At 40.3% G+C, this 24,187-nt stretch overlaps 1 protein-coding gene across 1 annotated transcript in view; it reads right to left on the bottom strand.

Moving 5' to 3' along the window:
- Positions 1–24,187, bottom strand: part of LOC126176787 (WD repeat-containing protein 91) — a 193,204-nt gene that overhangs the window by 19,490 nt on the left and 149,527 nt on the right. The window contains exons 10-12 of the mRNA XM_049923959.1: positions 14,976–15,093; positions 5,846–6,067; positions 4,033–4,200 (exon numbers count right to left, since the gene is read on the bottom strand). Coding sequence (XP_049779916.1) covers positions 4,033–4,200; positions 5,846–6,067; positions 14,976–15,093 — 508 coding nt within the window. The remainder of the gene's footprint in view (positions 1–4,032; positions 4,201–5,845; positions 6,068–14,975; positions 15,094–24,187) is intronic.

The raw sequence follows: 24,187 nt of genomic DNA on the forward strand, positions 1-24,187 counted from the left end.
CATCAGTTGCATTTATGTCAATGGAATTATTGGCCATCATTTACAGTGTCCATAAATTACACATTTTTTGTGTGGTCGCAAATTTAATCTAATTACTGACAATAAACTGCTCATCACCTTTTGGACCTAAGGCAAAATTTGAGGAGCATACAGTATGTTGCCTTCATCAATGGATTCTCTGTCAAATTTTTAGTACTCCATTCACTATCACAGTACCCCTCATCATTCTAATGCAGATGGACTGTTTCACCTTAACCCTGAATTAGACAGCCAACTGAAGCAATCGCTAGGTGAGTTCTCTCAGAATTCCCTGGATGTTGCAACTGCAGGTAGGTATGTCCTGCTACTTCAATGAATCCTGCAATATGTCCAGTTGCACCGTCCTCCGAAGCTTTCAGATGAAGAACCAGCTGACCTTTGGTGTTTTATCATCAGTGGCACCAACTTCACGTTTGGCGTGGTATGGTGATCCTAATGACACGTGATGAATGGTATGGGATGGATGGTGGTGTCAATCCCCTGAAACATCATGTGCTCAAAATCCTGCACTGATCCCACTGGGTAATTTCCAGGACAAGCAACTCACACGCTACTACATCTACTGGCCTTTTACGGAAGAAAAGGTTGCACAGGCGGTTCGATAATGTGCTGCTTCGCAGGCACACGAGCTGACCTCACCTCAGTTGTTCTCTCTGTGGCCAGTGGTGACAAACCCGAACTACAGAGCACAAGCTGCCTTCACAGGCCTTTTTTTGGGATTCACATGGGTGGCCATTGTGGACTCCTCCTCCGTCCCACTTCCTGTACGTCATCTGCATCCGGCAGACAATGACTTTTACAGTGGGAGCTTTGATACAGATCTTCTCAACAGAGGGTGCTACTGACTGATAATGGTTCTCAACACAGAGCAACTCATTTCAAAAGGTTTTTCAAGCCAAAATGGAATTAAATACCTTACCACAATACCTTTCTGTCTAGCCTCAAAAGGGCAAGCAGAATGGTTTGTATACACTCTCAATAAGCAAATGTTAGAAACCCATTGTCTGTTAAAATCAGCTTTAGCATTTAACTGTTTCCTATCTTCTTGCGGGCCATGCCCGTCAATGTTTGAGGCACTGTGGAGCTCCTTCATCGGTCCCCAGAACACAAAGCAGGCACAGTCACATGTTCTGTGTACGTGCCCCAGTACGGAAACCTAAATTTGAGCAGAATCCAGGGTGGATCTGGGGGTCTGTGGTGGAACTGCAGGGGCACCGGGCAGTGTCAGTGGCTGTAACACCCGAGATGCCATGTCGGCACTGCGACAAACTCCGGTTGCGGCACCCTGATTAGTGGCCTATCTCGTACGAAAATCCACTGTTGCAAACCACATGTCGAGCTAACTTCGATAATAGTCAAATCGGCAGACCCACCGCATCCGGCAGGGGGGCCTCTGTTCCTAGAAGTCTCTGGGGCTGTGCGTGACACCTGGAACAGAGGACAGTGATCACCAGAGGACTCGGGTGTCTGCCAAGTGCCTCCCGTCACGAAACTGCCCTCCTCCTGGTCGCTCCTGCTGCACACTTCTCCCCACACTGACTGGGCACATTCGGAGAGGCAGGGATTTAGCAACCCTGCCAGACTTGCAAATGGAAGGTATAGACATACTGTCCTGCACAGTGTTGCCCACGTACAGCACGACTGCCTGTGGCAGGAGCATTGCCAATATTGCCGGCCAGTCACATAAACTTACGTAGTGGACTCTGATCATGACGACTGTTTACTGTTTGCTCTGTGCTACGAATTATGAATGCGTGGTTCCCACCACTGCTAGAGTCGATGGAACATTGTTTAATATCAAACTTATTAAAGGCTTGCTAGTGTACTAGTAGTACTGGCAATGCTCCTGCCACAGGCACTCGTGCCCTATGTGGGCAACACTGTGCAGAACAGTACTTTAAAGTATCCAGCCGAAAAGCACGGTCCCTGCTTCGAAAACTAGGGGGAGCCAGTCGTATTACTCGAAAAGAAAAGCCCACGATACCTAACAAAACTGCTTTGCACATTGTTAAAAATCTAAAGGGATAAACCACCGAGAGACGGCAATACACATTAAACGTGAACTTAGAAAGCTAAAAGCAACAGCTAGTGTTGACACTAAATATTCACGCGACATCACCCGAGAAGAGATTTCGGCAGCAATAAAGGACACAAAACTGAGTAAAGCCCCAGGTTCAGATGACATCCTCTCACAGTTTCTTATCAAGTCGGGCAAATATACAAAAATATGGTTAGCAAAGTTCTTCACATCACTACTGCAGACAGGAAACATACCACAAGAACTTAAACATGCCAAGATAATCGCCCTCCTCTAGTCGGGTAAACCGGGAAATCTTACGCACAACTACCGGCCCACAGCACTGCTCAGCATAGTGCACAAACTTCTGGAACGAGTACTACTTAACGGGATCGGTCAGACGGACAGTACTCACGACCGTCCCAGTAGGACAAGCCCGCTTTCGTCCCAAACGAAGCTGTGCAGACCGAGTCCTGGCCCTTACAACACATACTGAGGTGGGATTCCAAAAGAAATTTAAAAACATCTGCGGCCTTCATTGACTCGGCAGCAGCCTACGGTACCGTCTGGAGCTGAGGCCTCCTCTATAAACTGATGAAAATAATTCATTGTCAAAAAATGACAAAGCTTACTGGTAACATGATTGGTAACAGAGGATTCCAGGTCATCATGGCAAACAAAGTCAGTATCTAGAAATTCCTTCAAAATGGCTTACCTCAAGGCTCAGTATTAGCCCCACTGCTTTTCAGCCTATACATTGCTGACATGCCAGAAACAGCTTGTAGGAAATTTAGCTATGCTGACGACTGGGCCATTGCAACAATGTACATCGATTTTGATTCAGTGGAAGAAATCCTGACATCTGATCTGTCAGCCCTGGCAGCATACTTCTGTAAATGGAGGCTTAGGCCTAATGCCATGAAGACAGAAGTCCATCTCAATAACAGAGAAGCTGACACAGCTCTGGAAGTATACTTTGATGACATATACCTCAACCACAACAAGGAGCCGAGGTACCTAGGGGTCACGTTAGACAGAACCTTTTCATTTACATCACACTTTATGAAAGCAGCTGCCACAGTGAGAACGAGAAACAACCTCATCCATAAACTCTGTGGATCCACCTGGGGATCAACACAACACATCTGAGGATGACTGCGATGAGCCCGGTATACTTTGCGCCAGAGTACTGTGCACCAGTACGGCTGAACAGCAGCCGTGTGAACAAAATCGATGTTGAACTTAACAACAAGATGCGCATTATTTCGGGGAACTGTTAGGTCCACACCTACCATATGGCTACCTGTACTGAGTCATATACCACCCCCAAAAATATGACGAGAAGCAGCCTCGGTTAGGGAATACAATAAGAGTGAAGCAAATCCTGAACTACCAGTGTACATCGATATACCCAATCTGAGTATCCAGAGGCTTCGTTCGAGACATCCTCCTCTTGCTCTCGACAGCCTCACTGGGGCTGACATCGACTGTTGGAGAAGAGAATGGCTCCAAAATGCCCCAACAACTTGCCACCTAATGCCTTGTATTACTGAGGCAGTCCCTGGGTTTGATTAGCCCTGCAAGATCTGGTCAACTCTGAACCGACTAAGAACTGGGCACGGAAGATGTGCTGACTCACTCTTCAAATGGGGACTGCTGTCTTCGCCACCATGTGACTGCAGCGTGCCTAAGCAGACCATCCGACACATTAGACATAAATTGAGTGCCACAGTGTTAAGTGGGGACTTTGAAGAATTCCTCATGGCATCCTAAAAATCCATTAAATATATACAAGGACTAGATGTTTGTCTGTGAATATATGTAATGTGTAATGTAGAATAACATGATCCAATACTGAAATTTACTTAAATTCCATACACTAAATAAATAAATAGATAATAGATTAATTTCCAAAAAAGGCAAAAAGAATTTCCAAATGGAAAATAACTTACTTGACATACAACACAATAACTTACTTGACATATAACACCACCTGCATTTCCACACAGTAAGACATAGGTGCCAGAAGGATCCCATGTGAACAACTGCCCATGTGGTTTTGTCATAGCATCCATATTGAATAAGTCTGGTAATGTAGCTTCCCAAAGAACCTGACCCCTCTGATTAAGACTCCGCTGTGAAAGCTGAAAGCGATATGTTATCTTTAATAACTGAAGTAAAATTACGTTACACAAAATGTATACCACTTGTAACACTTTGCCATTCATCCTACTGTCCACAGTTAACCCAACGTTCACATCAAACCGTGATTAATGATTATGTCTTCAAAGCTGTTTCTGGTGGTCCTGCAGAAGAAGCCTTTTCTTTCAATGATCATCATTTCCAACCAGTTTCCTATAGCCTCCCTTCCAACACCCAAGACATTATAATTTCTTCCATTGTTTCCCCATAGTAATTTTTTAACTGCTGATAGGCACCAGACTCCTTACCTCATACCGTACACCAATACCACCTATGCACTTGGCCTTGCAGCCATAGTACACTATCTTTCCCAGCATTCTCTTGAAACCAAATCCACCATCACATTCCTAATGTTTTTGGCCCTTACTTATTTTTTCAAACAAGGACAAACTTACAAACAAATCCACAAACTGCAAGTGCACGGAACCTTTCTATGACAACCTGTTTATTTTATGCGTTACCTAGACAAAGCATTTCTATATACTTAAAAACTTAAAGCATCTTACCTGTTTTACATTAATTAATACCATCCTCATTATGTGCTCTTTTCTCTGTAACTTCAACATTGCTCCCAAATCAGCTTCACTTGGGCTTTCTCACTTTAATGAGCTACCTTCCTTGATGTTGATCTCCCACTCCCTTATGGCTTCCTATAAAAACTATGTCAACTGACAGTACCATCAGTTTGACAAATATCAGGTCTTGCAGATCAAAAAGTCCTTTGCTTAAAGCCTTGGCTTCTATGCAATCCATTTGGCACTGTGTGTCATGACCATCATATCAACAAATCCACCGTCACTGATGTGTACTCTTCCAATTATTATCTAAGCCTTGAAAAACTCAATTACATTCTTCCGCTATGCTCCCATTACCTCTAGCCATGCACTGAGTTGAGGGACATCCTACTCCAATTGCAATGCAATATCACAGTCCATTTCTATGCATACAATTGTGTATCCCATAGGGCAGTCCTATGCTGATGATCCATATGCATAAATCTTAGAAATAAATATGTAAAAACGAACACCAGTTACTATTTTTGAACAACATATTTATTAAAAACAGTCCACAGTGCAATTTTTGCAACTATTTACCAATTTTGATCTAAAAAATATCAACATACTAGGTTTAATCAAACAATGGAAAGTTCAGTTTGGGATATCATCAATATTATGAAAGCAATAGATTGCTACTCACCATAAAGATGACACACTGAGTTGCAACAGGCACAACGAGCCAGAGTTGCTGGAGATAGTGGTTTTTTGTATGTGTGTGTGAAATCCTAAGGGACCAAACTGCTTAGGTCATTCGTCCCAGTGTGTGTGTGTGTGTGTGTGTGTGTGTGTGTGTGTGTGTGTGTGTGTGTGTGTGTTACAGATATAGCAATGAAATCCAAAATAGTGGCAGTAAGTTCAAATTTATTGATCTCGTCCACTATGGATGTGTTTGGACAGTGAAAGTACAGTAACACTACTAGTACTTACAGTAGTAGAACAACAAATGTTTGGTCAATATTATATTGGTAAACAATATAACTGACGCAGAGCCAAAAACAGGAAATTTTTAAAGTTATATTTTGAATATTACCTTTCCATCTCTTCCCATGGTATAACATGCAGTGAAATCTGCTGTCATTTCTATAGATTCAATTGCACCTTGATGAGCCGGCCATACATCTATACAGTCACTACTGCGAACATCATATATTCTCACCGATCCATCATTACAACCGGCAATCAGAAGCTGTCCATTATGATTGAAGGTTACATAATTTGCTACAATATCATCAGTTGGAAGAGACATCGATGACTGGAAAAAAAATAAAATCTTGTTTTACTGTAAAAGTACAAGAAAAGTGTCACATTATTATGCTGAGAAACAAACAGATACAACAAAACCATTTATATACGTTTACTATCTACAAAACTTGTAATTTTGCAATTCCATTTTGACGTTTACAGTATATCAGTTTGCTTTATCGAGTAAATTACAGCACCAGGTGTGTATCATATGAGCTAAATGGCTGCCCAAGACAGTAGTGTACCTCTCTCCTTGTGTTCAATACTGAAAAGAGATATCTGAAAGATACAAAATCTGAATGTCTTAAAGCCCACAGAAAAAACTTTTTGTTCAGTTATCTTGTTAGCAGACACATTTTTGTTTAAACATCATGACATCCCTTACAATATCATAAGCAGTTCAAACACACACACACCTTAGAGATATGGCAGCAAGAGAGAGGAAAGGACACCACGTGCAATCAGTGTGAATGCCTGGGGTCCTCATTCAATGTGCTGGAGAGGCTATTCTGGCAGCTGGAGAGGCTATTCTGGCAACCACTGATAGAACAGGGTGCAACCAGCTACAGATAGTGGTGCAAAGTGGAACAAATGATACCCGACGTCAGCATTCTGAGGTTATACCTGGAGCATTCCAAAGATTGGCAGAGAAGGTTCAGAAGGTCAGTCTTCCACAAGGAGTCTCAATAAAGCTTACAATTTGCAGCGTTGTCTGCAGAATTGGCCGTGACCCTTTGGTTCTGAGTCTAATTGAGGGACTGAGCCAGAGACTTCAAAAGCTATGCTGCGACTTCCTGGACTTACACCATAGGGTTGAGAACTGCAGGGCCCCCCTAAATGCGTTAGGTGTGCACTGCACGTCAGAGGCTACTGCTCAGGTAGCTGACTCCATGTCATTCTTTAGATTAGGTAACTCTCCACACAATCCAGAAAATGGCAATTGTAGGAAACCCAGAAGTATCTGAGTAAGATCAAAAGAAATACCTCCCACATGTTAGAGTATTTAAGTCCTAAAGGTTAACTGCCAAAGACTTTGCAACAGAGTACCAGAGTTTGAAGTGCTCCTGAAAAACACTGAAGTTTATATAATACTAGGTACAGAAATCTGGTTCAAACCTGAAACTGACAGCAGTGAGATTTTTGAGAAAAATTTAAGTGTGTATCAAAATAATAGCAAATGGGAAATGGAGGCAGTGTATTTGTCGCAATGGACAAGAAAATCAATTCTACTGAGGTAGAAATTGAAGCTGCATGTGACATTGTTTGAGCAAAACTCAGTATCAGGGATGCGCATAAAACAACAGTTGGATCCTTCTGTTGTCCACCAGACTCATCTCTTGATGTAACCAAAAATTTTAGAGAAAACCTCAGTTCACTTGTATGTAAGTAAGAATTATACTGTGATCATTGGTGGAGACTTTAATCATCCAACAATTAATTGAGAAAATTACAGTTTTGTTCATGATGGGCTTGATAAGACATCCTATGTAACTTTACTAAATGACTTCTCTCAAAACTACCTAGAAAACATAGTTAGGAACCCCACTCATGATGGAAATATATTGGATCTAATGGAAACAAACACACCTGAACTCTTTGAGGACGTCCACATTGACACTGGTATCAGTGATCATGACTCATTTGTGGCAACAACGATTATCAAAATACAAAAGAAAACGAAAACAAACAGAAAGGTACAGTATATACATTCAGTAAACTAGACAAAAAATCAGAACTCTTATAGCTCAATGAACTTTCATCAAATGGCAGGAGAATGCAGAGGAACTAAGGCCCAGGTTTAAAAGAATAGTTGACCATGCACTGGATGGATATGTGCCAAGTAGGACCATTCATAATGGGAGGGAACCTACATGGTATACAGTCCCTGTTAAGATTCTTCTAAAGAAACAGATATTTCTGCATAATAGTTGTGAAAAAAAGTGTAGGGCTATAGATAGAGATTTTGAATGAAAATTGTTTGGCTGTCAAGAGAGCAATGTGTGAAGCCTTCTGTGACTACCATAGCAGAACATTGTAAAGTGATCTTCCACAAAATCCAAAGAAATTCTGGTTGTATGTAAAGGATGTTAGTAGCATCAAAGTTAGTGTTCAGTCGCTAGCAAATGAGACAGGAACTGGAACTGAAATTGAGGGCAGCAAAGCAAAAGCTGAAATGCTTAATTCCATTTCCAAATAACCCTTTACACAAGAAAATCCAAGAGAATTACCCCAATTTTATCCTCATACCAACGGAAAAATGAGCGAAATAAGTATTATTACTGATATGGTATAATAAACCACCAGAGTCCATGAAAAACAGTAATAAAAAGCAACTGAAATCAAAACTAAAAGAATTCTTAATTGAAAAGTGTCTCTATTCACTCAACAAATTTTAAATGGTTAAGTTTAAGAGCTGTAAAATAATGTACAAAAAATAATTGGCTGTATTAATACGTGTAAAATGTAATGTATTTTGGCAAGCATCAATTTACTGTTTAATTACTACCTGTAAGGCTAAGATCTAAATGTATTTTATGTTTGTAGTTGTACTTGACATTTGCAAAAGCCATCATATTGATGAATCCGTGCAAAAAATCTAAATACATAAATAAAATTGTTGAAACTGAACAAAGTGGTAGGGCCCGATGGAATCCCTATCACTTTCTATGCTGAATTTGTGGCTAAGTTAGCCCCTCCCGTCTACAAGAAGGGTAGTAGAAGTGATCCACAAAACTACTGTCCAGTATCGTTGACATCAATTTTTGTAGAGTCTTAGAACATATTTGAGCTCAAACATAATGAGTTATCTCAAAAAGAAAGACCTCCTCCATGCCAACCAGCATGGATTCCGAATACATCAATTATGTGAAACTCAACTTGCACTTTTCTCACATGACGTACTGAAAGCTTTTGATCAAGGCAGCCAGATAGATCCAGAATCTCTTTATTTCTAGAAGCCATGTCACTCAGTATCACACCTATGCTTATTGTCAGATGTATGATCATGTAGTGTACCAAGTGAAACTTGGGACGGGATTGAGGACATTTTGGTATGGAGAGCGCAGCATATTATTTTTGATGGAGAGTTGTCATGAGATGTAGAAGTAACTTTGGATGTGTCCCAGGGAAGTGCAGTGGGAAACTTGCTGTTCATATTGTATATTAATAACCCTGCAGACAATATTAATAGCAATCTTAGGCCTTTTGCAAATGATGCAGTTATCGATAATAATGAAGTATACCAGAAAAAAGGAGCTGCATAAATATTCAGTCAGACTTCAGAGTGGTGCAAAGATTGGCATCTTGCTTTAAATGTTGAAAAATGTAAAAATTGTGCACTTCAGCAAGTGAAAAAACATAGTACCCTATAACTGTAATATCAATAAGTCACTGTTGGAATCAGCAGACTTGCACAAATACCTGGGTGTAATACTCTTATAGGAATATTAAATGAAATGATCACATAGGCTCAGTCATGGGTAAAGTAGGTGGTAGACTTCAGTTTATTGGTAGAATACTGGGAAGTGCAACCAATCTACAAAAGAGATTGCTTACAAATCATTTGTGCGACCAGTTCTAGAATATTGCTCAAGTGTGTGGGACCCATACCCAGTAGAGCTAACAGGGGATGTTGAATGTATACAAAGAAGAGCAGCATAAATCGTCAGGGTTTTTTTATTCATGGGAAAGTGTCACAGAGATGCTGAAGAAACTCCACTGGCAGACTCTTAAAGACAGATGTAAACTATCCCGAGAAAGTCTGCTAACAAAGTTTCAAGAACTAACTTTAAATGATAATTATACAAACATATTAAAGCCCCCAATATATTGCTCACATAGGGATCATGAAGATAAGATTAGAATAATTATAACAACACACAAAGTCATTCAAACAATCATTCTTTCCACAACCCATATTTAAATGGAATGGAAAGACACCCTAATAACTGGTACAATGGAACATACCCTCTGCCATGCACTTCATGGTAGTTTGAAGAGCATAGATGTAGATGCAGATGAAATAAATTAAACTAGAAATTACTCTCTATCTTCAGAAATGACATCAAACTGATGTTGGAGGAAAACATCTACTTTGAAACTTCAATTGTTCACAGAATGGCCGGTTGTCCATCTGATTTCTGTTCAACCAACACATATAGGAAAGGTAACTTTCTGTCCACCACATCTGCCTCTTCCCCTGAAATTTTGAAACCGTTTCATCACACTTTAATGACCACTTAATTTCAGTGGCCTTTTCAGTAGTTGCAGGGGCAACAGTACGGAATTGACTGATCTGGCCTTGTTTACATCACCAAAATGGCCTTGCTGTGTTGGTACTGCAAATGACTGAGAGCAAGGGGACACTATAGGTTTAATTTTTCCCAAGGACATGGAACTCTACTGTATGGTTAAATGACAGTGGCGTCCTCTTGGGTAAACTATTCTGGAAGTTAAATAGTACCTCATTCGGATTTCCAGACAGGGACTACTCAGGAGGATGTCGCCATCAGGAGAAACGAAACTGGCTTTCTAAGGATTGGACTGTGGAATGTTAGATAATTTAATCAGGTCTTTGGGGAAAAGAGAACCACCTGAAATATGAAGAGCTCAGATGGTAAACCAATCCTTAGCAAAGAATGGAAAGCTGAAAACTGGAAGGAGATGTAGACAGGTTATACAAGGGAGATGAAGGCATTATTATAGAAATGGGGAAAGGCACAGATGAAGATTAGATGGGATATATCATATTGTGAGAGGAATTTGACAAACTCCTAAAAGATCTAAGTTGAAACAAGGCCCTGGGAACAGATGATTTTCTGTCAGAACTACTGACAGCCAACCATGACAATACTCTTCCATCTGGTGAGCAAGATGTATGAAGACAGGTGAAATACCCTCACACTTCAACAAGAACGTGGTAATTCTAATTCCTAAAAAAGCAGGCATGACAATTACTGAACAATCCAATCAGTTTAATAAGTCACATTTGCAAAATACTAACATGAATTCTTTACAGAAGGATTGAAAAACTGGTAGAAGCAGACCTCAGGGAAGATCAGTTTGGATTCCGGAGAAATGTAGGAACACGTGAGGCAATACTGACACTATGAATTAACTTAGAAGATAGGTTAAGGAAAGTAAAGCATTTGATAATATTGACTGGAATACTCTCTTTGAAATTCTGAAGGTAGCAGGAGTAAAATACAGGCAGCGAACGCTATTTACAACTTTTACAGAAACCAGAAACCAGACATCAGTTATAAGAGAGTTGAGGGGCATGAAAGGGAAGCAGTGGCTGAGAAGAGGGTGAGACAGGATTGTAGCCTATCCTCAATGTTATTCAGTATGTAAACTGAACAAGAAACAAAGGAAACAAAAGAAAAATCTGGAGTAGGTGTTAAAGTTCAGGGTGTTTCAGGTAGAAGAAATAAAAAACTTGGAGGTTTGCCTAGACATTGTAATTCTGTCAGAGACAGTAAAGGACTTGGAAGAGCATTTGAACGAATGGACTGCATCTTGAAAGGAGGATATAAGATGAACATCAACAAAAGCAAAAGAAGGATAATGGAATGTAAATACGTAGGCTTTCCCGGCGTAATAAGTCTTGAAAGTCTCTTCGGGTTTGCTGCCGGATCCTAAAATCAACTTGACTCAATATTTCGGCGATTCAGCTGTTCGCCATCCTCAGGAAATGCTGCTTCCCACTGAGACTCATCACTTGACGAGAAGACCACCGAACTCTTTAGGCATGTCTTTACCTCAACGTATTTCCTGTTTAATAGGGAATACTATGAGCAAATGGATGGAGTCAGAATGGGCAGCCCACTCTCACCGGCGATCGCGAATTTGTACGTGGAGTACTTCGAGGAGGAAGCCTTGGCGTCATCCAATTGGAAACCTACTTGTTTCTTCCATTACGTCGATGACACGTTCGTCATCTGGCCCCATGGTAGGGGCAAGCTCCTGGATTTCCTTACACACCTAAACTCTATACATCCAAACATCAAATTCACTATGGAGACCGAAGCAGAAGGAAGATTACCATTCCTGGACGTCACGGTCAAGAGAAGAGCTGATGGTACACTGAGCCTTGGTGTGTACAGGAAGAAAACGCACACTGACCTGTACCTGCATGCAGACAGCTGCCACCACCCTTCTCAGAGGAATGGAGCACTTAAAACACTAGTACACAAGGCATGCAGCATCTCAGATGCAGGGAATCTGCCCCAGGAATTGGAACACCTCAAGACCGTGTTCCAAAAAAACGGGTACTCGGAATGGCAGATTACATGTGCTCTCCGTCCCACTACCACAGCACGACCTGTGGAGACGGATGAAGTCACGGAAGAAGAGGTAGCCACTGCCTTTATTCCGTACAAAGGCGCACTATTGGGGAAAATTCGCTGTATATTAAAGAAACACCGAGTTAACATGGTATTTTGCCCGCCCAATAAAACACGGGCATTACTGGGAAGTGTGAAAGATGACCTCGGTTTGCGGAAGGCCGGCATATACCAAATTCCCTGTGAGTGTGGGAAGACTTTATCAGACAAACAGTACGCACCATCGAAGATCATTGCCAAGAACATTAAAGGCACACTCAACTGAAATATTCAAATAATTCGGCGGTGGCAGAGCACTGTTTGTTCGAGAAACATGAGATGGATTATGAGCATACCAAGATCCTGGATCAGACCTGTAAATATTGGGACAGCTATCGAAATTCGCACCAGGGAAGATCTTATCAACCGAGATTGCAGCTATAATCTCATCTAGGCTTGCGACCTGGCACTGAATGTAATTAAGAAGACTCTCAGCAAGAAGTATGAACTGGCAACCAGGGCGGACATAGCAAGCACATCAACGCTATGACAGATTCCGAAGCCCATGTCTTCGCGACGGCCAGCGCGCGGGCACGGGCAGCGAAGGGAGTGGCCCGCGGGGGGGGGGGGGGGGTGGGGATTTAAATCATCCGCAGGCCCTCAGGAGCTCAGTCCGTCAGCGCACATGACAATGGCGACATGTCTGATCGCCGAAATATTGTGCCCGTTGGATACTATGAACCAGCAGTATACCTGTGGACTCTTCGCACAACAAATACGCCGGGACAAACTGAAGAGTCACAGCAAAATAACCGATGGTCAAAGTAGAGAGGATATAAAATATAGACTTGCATTGGCAAGGAAAGTGTTTCTGAAGAAGAGAAATTTGTTAACATCGAGTATAGATTTAAGGGTCAGTATCTGTAAGGAGTCTAGCCATGTATGGAAGTGAAACATGGATGATAATCAGTTTATACAAGAAGAGAAAAGAAGCTTTTGAAATGTGGTGCTACAGAAGAATGCTGAAGCTTAGATGGGTAGATCATGTAACTAATGAGAAGGTACTGAATAGAATTGGGGAGAAGAGGAATTTGTGGTAAAATTTGACTAGAAGAATTGCTTGGTTGGTAGGACACATTCTGAGGCATCAAGGAATTACCAATTTAGTAATAGAGGGAAGGGTGGAGGGTAAAAATTGTAGAAGCAGACCAAGAGATGAATACATTAAGCAGATTCAGAAGGATGTAGGTTCCAGTAGTTATTGGAGGTGAAGGAGCTTGGACAGGATTGAGTACTATGGAGAGCTGCATCAAACCAGTCTTTTGACCAAAGACCACCATCACCACCACCACCACCACCACCACCACCACCACCACAACAACAACAACAACAACTTCTCCCAGAGTTGTGTTGTATTACTGCAAACCTTGATCAAGTCACACAAAATGGGAATTCAGTATAGGAACATATTCATAACAGGTAAGGGAATGTAAGGTTAACACATCAAATATATGTGGATGGATTTCAATTATACAGCACAAAAAGGTAGGTCTATGTTATCACCATCATGCACCCATGCTAGTTATCTGTTTACTGTGGCAAGCAGTTATTCCAACCTATGCTGCAAGGGTTGTTTTGTGCATTTTACTTATCTCTGTGTAACTGATGTACCAGTGCCTTAAGGATAACTAGCTTGCAAAGTTCATATTATGCCAGGTCTTTTTCTGAGCAACAAGTGTAGCTTTTAATAAATTCATGGGAGGGAATTGAAAATCTGGCAGAGTGACTGGATAGAAGCCTTCAATCTGCTTGTGATTTTTTCAGTTTGTTAGCAAAATCTTTTGCTAAGATATGACAGTGGCATTGTTATATGGTTCACACATTAATCTTTTTACAGATGCACAAATCTCTACTAACTTTTGCCTGTCAACATTTCAGGGTTCTTTTTTGAAACAAGAGTGAACAATCTCTGATTCTGTGCATTTTCCAAATTTTGTTATTAAACCTGGTGGGTATTTTCTGTTCTTAACCAATTTACCCAACACAAACTTTTCCAGAGCTTGATTTCCAGAGCATGATTTCCAGAGCATCAGTTTAAACTTTTTCCATAATCCCTCTATGTTCACATGTCCATGATACTGGAACAAAAGGATGTACATTCATTTTCAACATAGAACACTAACAACTACTATCCTGTTCTTTTTAGCATAAATATTCTCCTAGCCTTCTTGGTGGACTGATTAATTTTAATAAAAATGTGTGTGAAATCTTATGGGACTTAACTGCTAAGGTCATCAGTCCCTAAGCTTACACACTACTTAACCTAAATTATCCTAAGGACACACACACACACACACACACACACACACACACACACACACACACACACACACACACACACACACACACACACACACACACCCGTGGGAGGACTCGAACCTCCGCTGGGACCAGTCGCACAGTCCATGACTGCAACACACACACACACACACCCGTGGGAGGACTCGAACCTCCGCTGGGACCAGCCGCACAGTCCATGACTGCAGTGTCTTAGACCGCTCGGCTAATCCCGTGCAGCAATAAGACAAGCAGTACCTCAAGTTTCCGTGTTTTGATATCATAAAGTAGCAGCTTGCCAGATCCATTTCCTTGGTCACCAACAACTGAGCATACAAATGTTGAGTCAGTTGGACTGCATCGGATATCAACCACCCTAAAGGAATAAATAAAACAAAATATTATGAAAAACAAAGTGCACAAATCATCTTTGTACAGTACACTCACTAACTCTTAACTTACTTCAGTGTCATTCTCATCGATTCCATAGGTAATAATTGGAGCCTGTCACTTTGACGTGGAGTCAGCTTACAATTATAACATGATGTATGTATGTATGTATGTATGTATGTTTGGTTGGTTGGTTGATTTATTACACCTTCAGAAATTCTCCTATGGAAAAGGAGTTGACACCCAAATACAATTTCAATTTGTGTTTGAAGTTGAATTTAACATCTACTAGATTCTTCACATCACTGGGTAAGTAGTCAAAGATTCTCTGGCTGAATATTCCAAACTATGTGGCACTAGGACTGAGTGATGCATAATGTATCACTTCTCTTTCTACTATTTTTATGAATGTTACTGTTGTTTTCTAATTGACTACAGACTTCATAAGTGCGTAAATGTACAGTGAGTTATTTTAGTCTCATATCAGTGATATACATGAAAAGAATACTAACAGCAGACATAAATTAAGATTGCTTTAAAAAGTTCTTTTAGTGCTATGCCAAATTTGCCAAAACGCACAGTTTCTTGGTCTGAAGAGCATACAAGTAAGGAACAGTAAATATTTCAGACAGATGCATAAGTATCAATAATATTAGTCAGAAATAACCAAATTGTCATTTTACAATGTTTGGAACGTAAAACAAATTTTTGTTTTCTATTTAGACTGGAGTGTTTCTCTAATGTAGATGGTACCAATTGTTGTTTTTTGATATTATTTGTTTTCTGTAGGTACACAATTTGCTAAGATGCACCATTAGAGTGGAGCTCTGCATGTTGCAGCTATGAGAACATTTTAAACACATATCAACTGTGCTCCAGCACTGAATTGACAATGGTGTCATTACTTCAATCTTTTTGTTTTCTATTTAGACTGGAGTGTTTCTCTAATGTAGATGGTACCAATTGTTGTTTTTTGATATTATTTGTTTTCTGTAGGTACACAATTTGCTAAGATGCACCATTAGAGTGGAGCTCTGCATGTTGCAGCTATGAGAACATTTTAAACACATATCAACTGTGCTCCAGCACTGAATTGACAATGGTGTCATTACTTCAATCTCAAAAGACAGGGTACAATTCCACCATCATATGCAATAATGATACTGGTAAAAGATTTTTAAAAAATGGAAAGTGCTTTAAAGCAAGAGGCAATAGATTGGTCAAGGAGTTTTCAAAACGCATAAATAATACAGATAAAATTCTGTAACTTGTAGCATCCAAATATACATGTGAAACTTACTACTTCTAACAACTGATCAAATGTATACACTGGGTGGTTATAATTAAACTGCTGCTACTTACAGGGGTCCAATGTGGGGTATAATTATCATATGGTATCTAAAGTTGTTTGATATGTGTTAATGTTGTTGTTGTTGTTGTTGTGGTCTTCAGTCCGAAGACTGGTTTGATGCAGATCGCCTGCTACATTACTCTGTGCAAGCCTCTTCACTTCCAAGTAACTACGGCAACCTACATCTCTCTGAATCTGCTTACTGTATTTATCTCTTGGTCTCCCTCTATGATTTTTACATGCCATGCTACCCTCCAGTACTAAATTGGTGATCCCTCTTGATGTTTCAAGATGTGTCCTACCAACTAATCCTTTCTTATAGTCAGGTTATACTACAAATTTCTTTTCCCCCAATTCTATTCAGTGCCTCCTCATTAGTTGTGTTATCTACCCATCTAATCTTCACCATTCTAATGCAGCAACACATTTCAAAAACTTCTATTCTCTTCCTGTCTAAACTGTTTATTGTATATATTTCACTTCCATACATGTCTACACTCCACATAAATACTTTCAGAAGAGACTTCCTGACACTTCAAGTCTATATTCGATGACAACAATTTTCTCTTTTTAAGATAGGCTTTTCTTGCCATTGTCAGTCTACATTTTATATCCCCTCTACTTTGACTATCATCAGTTATTTTGCTGCCCAAATAGCTAAACTCATCTACTACTGTAAGTATCTTATTTCGTAACCTGATTTAATTCAACTACTTTTATTATCCTCGTTTTGCTTTTGTTGATGTTCATCTTATATCCTCCTTTCACGACACTGTCAATTTTGTTCCAACTGCTCTTCCAAGTCCTTTGCTGTCTCTGACAGAATTACAATGCCATTGGCAAACCTTTAAGTTTTTATTTCTTCTCTCTGAAACTCCCTGAACCTTAATTCCTACTCCAATTTTTTCTTTGGTTTCCTTTACTGATTGATCAGTGTACATATTGAATAGCTCTGGGGACAGGCTACAACACTGTCTCACTCCCTCCTCAACCACTGCTTGCCTTTCATGCCCCTCGACTCTTATAACTACAATCTGGTTTTCTGTACAAATTGTAAACATCTGCCAGCCGGAGTGGCCAAGTGGTTCTAGGTGCGACAGTCTGAAACCGCATGACCGCTATGGTCGCAGGTTTGAATCCTGCCTCGGGCTTAGCTGTGTGTGATGTCCTTAGGTTAGTTAGGTTTAAGTAGTTCTAAGTTCTAGGGGGCTGATGACCTCAGAAGTTAAGTCCCATAGTGCTCAGAGCCATTTTTTTTGTAAACAGCCTTTCACGCCCTGTATTTAACCCCTGTCACCTTTAGAATTTGAAAGGGGTTATTCCAGTCAACATTGCCAAGAGCTTCTCTAGGTCTACAAATGATATAAACGTAGGTTGGGCTTTCCTTAACCTATCTTCTAAGATAAGTCATAGTGTCAGTATTGCCTCGCATGTTCCTACATTCCCTGATCTTCCTTGAGGTCGGCTTCTACCACTTTTTCCATTTGTCTGTAAAGAATTTGTGTTAATATTTTGTAACCATGGCTTATTAAACTGATTGTTCAGCGATTTTCACACCTGTCAGCACCTGCTTTCTTTGGTACTGGAATTATAATATTCTTCTTGAAGTCCAAGGGTGTCTCACCTGTCTCACAGATCTTGCTCACTAAATGGAAGAGTTTTGTAATGGCTGGCTCTCCAAAGGCTTCCATAGTTCTAACAGAATGGTGTCTACACCTGTGTTTCGACTTAGGTCTTTCATTGTTCTGTGAAATTCTTCACACAGTATTGTATCTCCCATCTCCTCTTCATCTATATTCTCTTCCACTTCCATAATACTGCCCTCAAGTACATCTCCCTTGTATAGACCCTCTATGTACTCCTTCCACCTTTCTGCTTTCTCTTATTTGCTTAGTATTGGTTGTCAATCTGAGCACTTGATATTCATACAGCTGTTTTTTTTTCACCAAAAGTCTCTTTAATTTTCTGCTAGTTGGTGTCTATCTTACCCCTAGTGATATATGCTTCTAAATCCTTACATTTGATCTCTAGCCATTCTTGCTTAGCCATTTTGCACTTCCTTTCAATCTCATATTTTAGACATTTGTATTCCCTTTTGCCTACTTCATTTACTGTATTTTTATATTTTCTCCTTTCATCAACTAAATTCAGTGTCTCTTGTGTAATCCAAAGATTTTTACTATGCCACGTCTTCTTACCTACTTGATCCTACGCTGCCTTCACTATTTCATCTCGTAAAGCCGTCAATTCTCCTTCTAATGTATTCCTTTCCCCTGTTCTTGTCAAATGTTCCCTATTACTCACTCTCAAATTCTCTATGACCTCTGGTTTTTTCAGTTTATCCAGGTCCCACCTCCTTAAATTCCTACCTTTTTGCAGTTTCTTCAGTTTTGATCTACAGTTCATAACCAATAAATTGTGGTCAGAGTCCATATGTCCCCCTGGAAACACCATACAATTTAAAACCTGGTCCCTAAATCTCTGCCTTACCATTGTATGATCAATCTGAAACCTTCTGGTGTCTCCTGGTATCTGTATTAATGTGGAATCAATTTATGATGGAAAAAAATCAGTACCAATTTTGGCCATCAGATTTGAACCTGATTTTTTTCCATAGTAAATTGATTCCACATTAATACAGATACCTGGAGACACCGGAAGGTTTCAGAATGATTATACAATGGTAAGACAGAGATTTTAGGGACCAGGTTTTAAATTGTAAAACAGGGGGGCAGATGCGGACTCTGACCACAATTTATTGGTTATGAACTGTAGATTAAAACTGAAAAAACTACAAAAAGGAATTTGAGAGTGAGTAATAGGGAATGACTGACAAGAACAGGGGAAAGGAATACAGTAGCGGTAGAATGGGTAGCTTTGAGGGATGAAGTAGTGAAGGCAGCAGAGGAACAAGTAGGTAGAAAGACGAGGCCTATTAAAATTCTTTGATAACAGAAGAGATACTGAATTTAGTTGATGAAAGGAGAAAATATAAAAATACAGTAAATGAAGCAGGCAAAGGAGAATACAAATGTCTAAAACATGAGATTGACAGGAAGTGCAAAATGGCTAAGCAAGAATGGCTAGAGATAATTGCAACTATTTGACACTTTTATTAATCCAAAATCATTACTGTTGTAACCCTTAGCGTGAGCATGTGTAATCCAACAGCATGCAATACAAGTGCCTCCACGGCTGATCTACAGAGGACCAACTGTGCAAAAAGCTCTGTGTGTCTTGTGCACAACAACCTAATGTAAGCCTGGCACTTATGTTTGCTTATTGTAGGCTCACCTAAGAGACTGTATTTATGAGACTTTATACCGTTCTATACTTCATTTAGAGTTTTTGCAGATCTGTTCATGTGGAAGCAGAATAAAATTTGGTTTGCTTGACTTCTAATATTGTGTAATGTGGTGTCTTGACAATGAGTGTGGAATTCTTAAGGAGTTCTTCAATCTCTTGTTGAACAACAGCTGGTCAATAGTTGTAAAAAATGACATTTCACAGAACCCAAAGAAATTCTGGTTGTATGTAAAGGCTGTTAATGGGATCAAAGTTAGTGTCCAGTCGCTAGTGAATGAAGCAGGAACGAAAATTGAGGGCAGCAAAGCAAAAGCTGCAGTACTTAATTCCATTTCCAAATAACACTTTTCATAGGAAAACCCAACAGAACTGCCCCAGTTTTATCCTCATAACACTGGAAAAATGAGCAAAATAAGTAATAGTGTCAGTGGCGTTGACAGACAGCAGACATTGTTAAAACTGAACAAAGCTGCAGAGCCCAATGGAACCCCTATCAGATTCTATGCTGAATTTGGGGCTAAGTTAGCCCCTCTTCTAACTGTAATCTATTGTAGTTCCCTTGAACAAAATATTGTGCCCAGTTTTTAGAAAAAGGCACAGGTCACACACCTGTCTACAAGAAGGGTAGTAAAAGTGATCCACAAAACTACTGTCCAAGATCCTTGACATCAATTTGTTGTAGAATCTTAGAACATACGTTGAGCTCAAACATCTTGAACAAAATGAACTCCTCAATGCCAACAAACATGGATTTCGAAAACATTGATCGTGTGAAACCCAACGCACTTTTTTCTCACGACATACTGAAAGCTTTGTACCAAGGAAACCAGGTAGATGCAGTGTTTCCTGATTTCCGAAAAAACATTTGATTCAGTAGTGCACCTACACTTATTGTCAAAAGTATGATCTTATAGGGTACCAAGGGAAATTTGTGACCGAACTGAGGACTTTTGGTAGGGAGGACATAGCATGTTAGTTCGGATGGAGAGTCACCGTCAGATATAGAAGTAGCTTTGGATGTGCTCTAGGTAAGTATGTTGGGACCCTTGGTGTTCATGTTGTATATTAATGACCCCTTGCAGACAATATTCATAGTAAAATCAGACTTTTTGCAGATGATACTGTTATCTATAATGAAGTACTATCTGAGAGAAGCTGCATAAACATTTAGTCAGATCTTGATAAGTTTTCAATGTGGTGCAGAGATTGGCAACTTGCTCTAAATGTTCAGGAAAGTAAAATTTCTGCACTTGACAAAATGAAAAAACATAGTATCCTGTGACTATAATGTCAATGAGTCACTGTTGGCATCGGCCAACTCATACAAATACCTGGGTATAACACTTTGCAGGGTTATGAAATAGAACGATGAAATGTGTTCAGTCACGGATAAAGCAGTGGTAGACTTCAGTTTATTGGTAGAATACTGGGGAAGTGCAATCAGTCCACAACAGAGATTGCTTACAAATCACTTGTGCAACCCATCATAGAATATATCTCAAGTGTGTGGGACCCGTACCAGATAGGACTAACAGCGGTATTGAATGTATACAGAGAAGGGCAGCACAAATGGTCACAGGTTTGTTTAATCCATGGGAGAGTGTCACAGAGATACTGAAGGAAATGAACTGGCAGACTATTGAGCACAGATGTAAACTATCCTGAGAGTCTATTAACAAAATTTCCAGAATTGGCTTTAAATGATTACTCTAGGGATGTAGTACAACCTCCTAAATATCACTCACACAGGGATCATGAGGATAGGATTAGAATAATTACTGCAAGCACAGAGGCATTCAAACAATCATTCGTCCCACACTCCACATGTGAATGGAACTGGAAGAAACTCTAATAACTGGTACAATGGGATGTACCCTGTATTATGCACATCATGATGGTTTGCACAGTATAGATGTAGATACAGACATAGGTGTGAAGCAGTTGCCATTGCTCGCTCTCCTCCTTGGCCATTGTTAATTAGCTCACAGGAGGAGGACAACGTCATAGTCATGCAACCGCGGCCTCCATGCTGCACGGGGTAATGTCGTGCTAAGCAGCAACAGCAGACAGCGTCTTAACACTGGTCATGTGGTCTTCTGCTGTCATGCCCTTACAGTTTTGTTCAACATGAGCAGGCTGTGTGCCCAAATCACTGAGTGATGTGCAACCATTGTAGAAAAAAGGGACATTTTGTGTGTCTGTGCAACTTTCAATCTCTTTCACCAGACACAAACATGGATATGAACAGTGTTTTCCAAGCGATGGTAGCCCCAAACTAACTCTACATTGAAGTATGTGTGATGAACAAGATGATAAAAATGCAAGTGGACACATGTGCAGCATTGACTCTGTTAAATTCCAAAACATATATGGATTTTGGATCACTGGCATTGTCCCCTACCTCTCACTGGACGGTGAGTTATAACACACAACAAATACCCATATTGGGACAGGTTCCTACTTCCATAGTGTACAAAACAACTGTTCAGCTTTTGATCTTTCTAGTAGTGGATGACACCAACACTACTTCTACATCTACATCTACATCTGCGTGATTACTTTCCCATTCACAATGAAATGCCTGGCAGAGGGTTCAGAGAACCACCTCCAAGCTCTCTCTCTACCGTTCCACTCTCGAACAGTGCACAGGAAAAACGAGCACCTAAATCTTTCTGTGCGAGCCCTGATTTCTTTTATTTTATCGTGATAATCATTTCTCCATATGTGCCAACATAATGTTTTCAAAATCGGAGGAGAAAACTGGTGCTTGAAATTTCATGAGAAGTTCCCATTGCAACAAAAAACGCCTCTGTTTTAATGATAGCCACTCCAATTCACGTATCATGTCCGTGGCACTAGCTCCCCTACTTTGTGATAATACAAAATGAGCTGCCCTTCTTTGTATTTTTTCGATGTCATCCGTCAGTCCCATCTGATGTGGATCCCACACTACACAGCAATACTTCAGAATAGGGTGGACGAGTGTGGTGTAAGCAGTCTCTTTAGTAGACCTGTTGCACCTTCTATGTGTTCTGCCAATGAATTGCAGTCTTTGGTTTTCTCTACCCACAACATTATCTATGTGATCGTTTCAATTTAGGGTATTTGTAATTGTAATCCCTAAGTATTTAGTTGAATTTACAGCCTTCAGATTTGTGTGACTTATCGCATAATCTAAATTTGGTGGATTTCTTTTAGTACTCATGTGAATAACTTCACACTTTTCTTTATTCAGGGTCAATTACCAGTTTTCGCACCATACAGATATCTTATTTGGGTTAGATGCCTTCAAAATTTTTGGGTTCTCTGTTGCTGTGATGAAGTGGATCTGCTATCAGATCAAATTCCATGCCAACAACTGGACACACTCTGCTTGGAATGTTCCTCACTGTTTTTAGAAGGTTTAGCGTGTGCTACCAATTTTAAGGTTCACAACACAATAAAATCAATGGCATGCCCGTTGTTTTTTTTTTTTTTTTTCACACCTGTCCAGTACCAGCAGCTTTACAGGCACAAGTCATATTGGAACTATATCAACTTACGTCTTTGAGTGTTGTCACGCCTGTCTCCAGTAGCAATAGGTCTGCTCCACTGGTAACTGTCAAAAAACCTAACGGCAACCTTCAGCTCTGTGGTGATTTTAAAGTGTGTGTACATTCACAGTCTATTATTGATACCTATTCTTTGCCCTATCTGGATGAACTCATAGCATGGCTTTCTGGGGACTAATATTTTTCCACAATAGACTTGCCAGAAGCCTACTTGCAACTGCAGCATCTATCTCAATTCTGAAGTCTCTCATACTGGTGTCAACCCTTTATGCCAGCATGCTGACGCCATTACAGATTTGCTGTGTCCAATTAATTTCAAACACTTGCAAGCCTTTCTTGGAAAGATTACACTATACCATAAATTTCTTCATGGTGCAGCCACATCAGCACAGCCACTTCATGCTCTCTTACATAAAGATGCTCCTTTTGACTGGTTGCTCACCTGTGAGTATGATTTTACCCTATTAAGGTCCAAATTACACTCACCACCTTGTTTGTATACCTTCAAAACAGGCCAACATCTTGTTTTGTCTACAGACACCTATCAGTATGGTATCGGCGCCATTCTCGCACACAGAGATGCAGAATGTTCCGCACGCTCTATTGTGTATGCTTCCAAAACTCTGAATCAGATGCAGTAGCACTGCTTGCAGATAGAAAAAGTAGCCCTTGCTATTCTGTACATGTACCAAAAATTTCATGTTTTCCTATACAGTTCTAAGTTCCATTTGATTACTGATCACAAACCTCTGTTTTCTCTATTGAATCCTTCGGCATCTTTACACGAAAAGTGGCCCATCGCCTACGATGCTGCACTCCATTTTTGTCGCATTATAACTATGAGACTTATTTCTGACCCATAGTGCAACACG

This window comes from Schistocerca cancellata, chromosome 3 (assembly GCF_023864275.1).
Source record: "Schistocerca cancellata isolate TAMUIC-IGC-003103 chromosome 3, iqSchCanc2.1, whole genome shotgun sequence".
NCBI classification, from domain to species: Eukaryota; Metazoa; Arthropoda; class Insecta; order Orthoptera; family Acrididae; genus Schistocerca; species Schistocerca cancellata.